Raw genomic sequence first — 2816 nt, 5'->3', positions numbered from 1 at the left:
GGCGGAGCTATTTTCAAACCTTGCTAGCTCTCTCGCTAGCTTTCCAAGATTACCAACCCCAGCTTTAAAGGATAAGGCTGGATTAATTCTATATTTTCGTTACGGTCAACAAATCCTATAGCCTCAATACTTTCTGACTTCCTGTCTGTGGCTCCATTGGTTCTTACTGATGATGTGAATCTGTAAAAAAACCAATTCACAAATAGTTTAATTTTGTATAAAGGCTCAGTCATTTTCTTAAACAGCTGCTCACTGTGGTTTTTAATCAAATGTTACTCAAACAGGAGGAAATTATGTTTTTGTTGGGGACTATTTTCAGCGGTGGATTAATGAACATTTGGTATTTCCAGTAGCAGGACGGTGCACGTGGGACTCATTGTTGGTTTTGTTCTTTTCATGGAATTAATGACAAAAAACACAGACTTTTGCCAGCCTTATCCTTAAATGTCACAATAAGGAGAAGATATGTAATTATAATGTCTAACAATTGGCTCCAACTTGGTTTGCTTTTAGCAAACATTTTGGATTGTTAACTAAAGCTAAAGCCATTAGTATTGCACTACAATTGTTTTATTTTTTAACATTTAGATCTGGTTGAGTCAGTTTGGAATTCTTTTTGGCTTAGAAACAAACTATGAAAACTTAATTTCCATAATATCATTATGTTTTTAGTACAACAAAAACAAAGTGTCCCAGTGAAAAATCTGCATTTCTTTTGTAGAATTCTATACAATTTACACACATTACTTATCACAAATATGGAAACAAATGGATTCCGTGCCAATATATATATATATAAAAAAATTCAATATGTTTGTAGGCTTAAATAGGCACCGCTAAGGCATTTAGGTTGCTCATATGATCAAATTGTCTGTATTTATTTAACACAACAAAACTGCACTACGATAAAACACTTGGCATGATACCCAGATTAAAGTCTGGTTCAGTGCCTTTAAGAACAACAAGTGCCCGACTGCTCGATGGCACAGGATTATGGGTGAGCATGGAGATCCAGGTTGGGACAATGTAAAGTGAAACAGTGGTTCAATATCATTAGTGAGCTCCAGATACCGTCTCTCAGATGACTCTGGAAGATGTAGAGCTATCCCTGTGTGAGGGTTAACAGCAGGGCGGGTCAGGCCTCCTAAAGGCCTACTAGCTCGCAGCTCTTCTTCCACATCTCGGCTTGTAGCTCAGAGTCGTAGGAGATGTCGGAGGACTGCCTCTTCTCGCCGTTGTACAGATAACAGCCCCCCACGCCCTCCATTTCAGAGGCAGTTGCAGCATAGATGGATATGGATGCTCCCTCTGCTGGAGTCTGAGGACATGCATGAAGAAAATAACGATCAACAGGTTGGTTTAAAGGCAAAAGTACCATAATGAGTTTAGTTCCTTAGAACTCTGAGGTGGATGTTCATCTTATACTTGATGAATAACAAGCAGACTTAAAACTAGTAGTCAGAGAAGGAGCATAATTTGCATAAACAATGCCTACAAATTCACCCTTCCTAGGTCCCGCCCCTTTTCTCTGTGCTCCAATAACAGTTGAGCAAGCATAAGCTTTATCCTATGTGCTAGGCTTTCATATGTTAAAAACACAACCATGTTTTTTTAAATACTTCAAAGCTAAAAGTGTGAACATATAGTCACATCTTAAGTTAGCTAGCTAATGTTAGCAAAACACTAACTAACTAGCTTATAGATATCAATAGTTAGCTAGCTAGTTACATCTTGATTGAAGTCCAATATTACAATAACCATCTACAAAATATCTGTCAAATGGGAATGTAATATATGCCATCAGAGGAGCGTAAAAATGAAACAGATAGGACAGGAAATCACTAAAGTGAAATATAGTTGATAGTGCTGATATTTTCTTTCAATAAAATGAATGCACAGGAAATTAAACCCTGCTACTACACGCATATTGAATGTTGTGGGGAAACCTTACAAGGCTATGATCTGTCACATAAAATTAGAATTAATGAATACTTTCTGCCTTAATTATTGAGGCTTTTGCCTTGAGTGTATGCTAATAACAAAGACAATTTATTAGACGTACTTAAAGGACTTTCAATTATCCACAGCCCAGCATTTATGTGAAATGTGGTTACTGTCACAAGTCTTCAATTAAGGATAGTTGAAAGCTATCTTGGCTGCCACAGGGAAGACAGAGTTGTGAAACTACTGCACGGTCTTGCATACATATTATTAGATGCAACTGTCAGGGTCAAACAGACCTTTAGTGAAGCATTTTTATTTCTTACTATTGAGCGTCTTATAAATATTGCTCTTTTGCGGCTTCTTATCTTGACTCTTAAATCATCAGTGTCAAACACTCCGTCCAAAGATACAGATATTCTGTCACACTACACCTGCTCACACCCATCTTTCTGAATACCTTAACGGAGGCAGGGTTACATTTGCCACCTTCACCCAGTCCTTAGTATTGTAAATCCAAATTGTAAGCCAAACTTTCTAGTTATTCCAAGGCACTTTTTAAAAAAAATTAAAATGCCTTTACTGTCATTGTGACGTCAACAACAAATGTTTGACTGCTTGATACATCAGAGTTAGTTGTTAGGTCTAACTTTACTATGATGTGATAATAAAGGCCTATGGTTTAAAAGAGAGAGTGCCTTGGAGTGTTCTTGTGATTTTTGTGTCTGTATGTTTGAGCACCTCAGACAAATTCAAATTTAGTCCAGGAAGCGCTCCTAGACACCTTTTTCCAAGTTTCAAGTTACTGTCAGTCCATGGTTTGCACCAAGTGTTCCAAGTATCAGAGGTGAGTTTTCTGATGGTTTTATGCACTT

General features: G+C 37.4%; 1 protein-coding gene across 1 annotated transcript in view; it reads right to left on the bottom strand.

Annotated features, from left to right (window-relative positions):
- Nucleotides 1–6: 6 nt before the first annotated feature.
- The window catches only part of dhrsx (dehydrogenase/reductase (SDR family) X-linked), a 16950-nt gene continuing 14140 nt past the window's right edge, over nucleotides 7–2816 (bottom strand). Inside the window, exon 7 of the mRNA XM_035677662.1 lies at nucleotides 7–1318. Within this exon, the coding sequence (XP_035533555.1) occupies nucleotides 1145–1318 (174 nt within the window). The 3' untranslated portion in view covers nucleotides 7–1144. The remainder of the gene's footprint in view (nucleotides 1319–2816) is intronic.

The sequence above is a fragment of the Morone saxatilis genome, unplaced genomic scaffold, assembly GCF_004916995.1.
Source record: "Morone saxatilis isolate NCDOM2014 unplaced genomic scaffold, NCSU_SB_2.0 Contig6, whole genome shotgun sequence".
NCBI lineage: Eukaryota > Metazoa > Chordata > Actinopteri > Moronidae > Morone > Morone saxatilis.
Note: the sequence above shows the minus strand (reverse complement) of the source record. Positions and strands in the feature narration are given on the sequence as shown.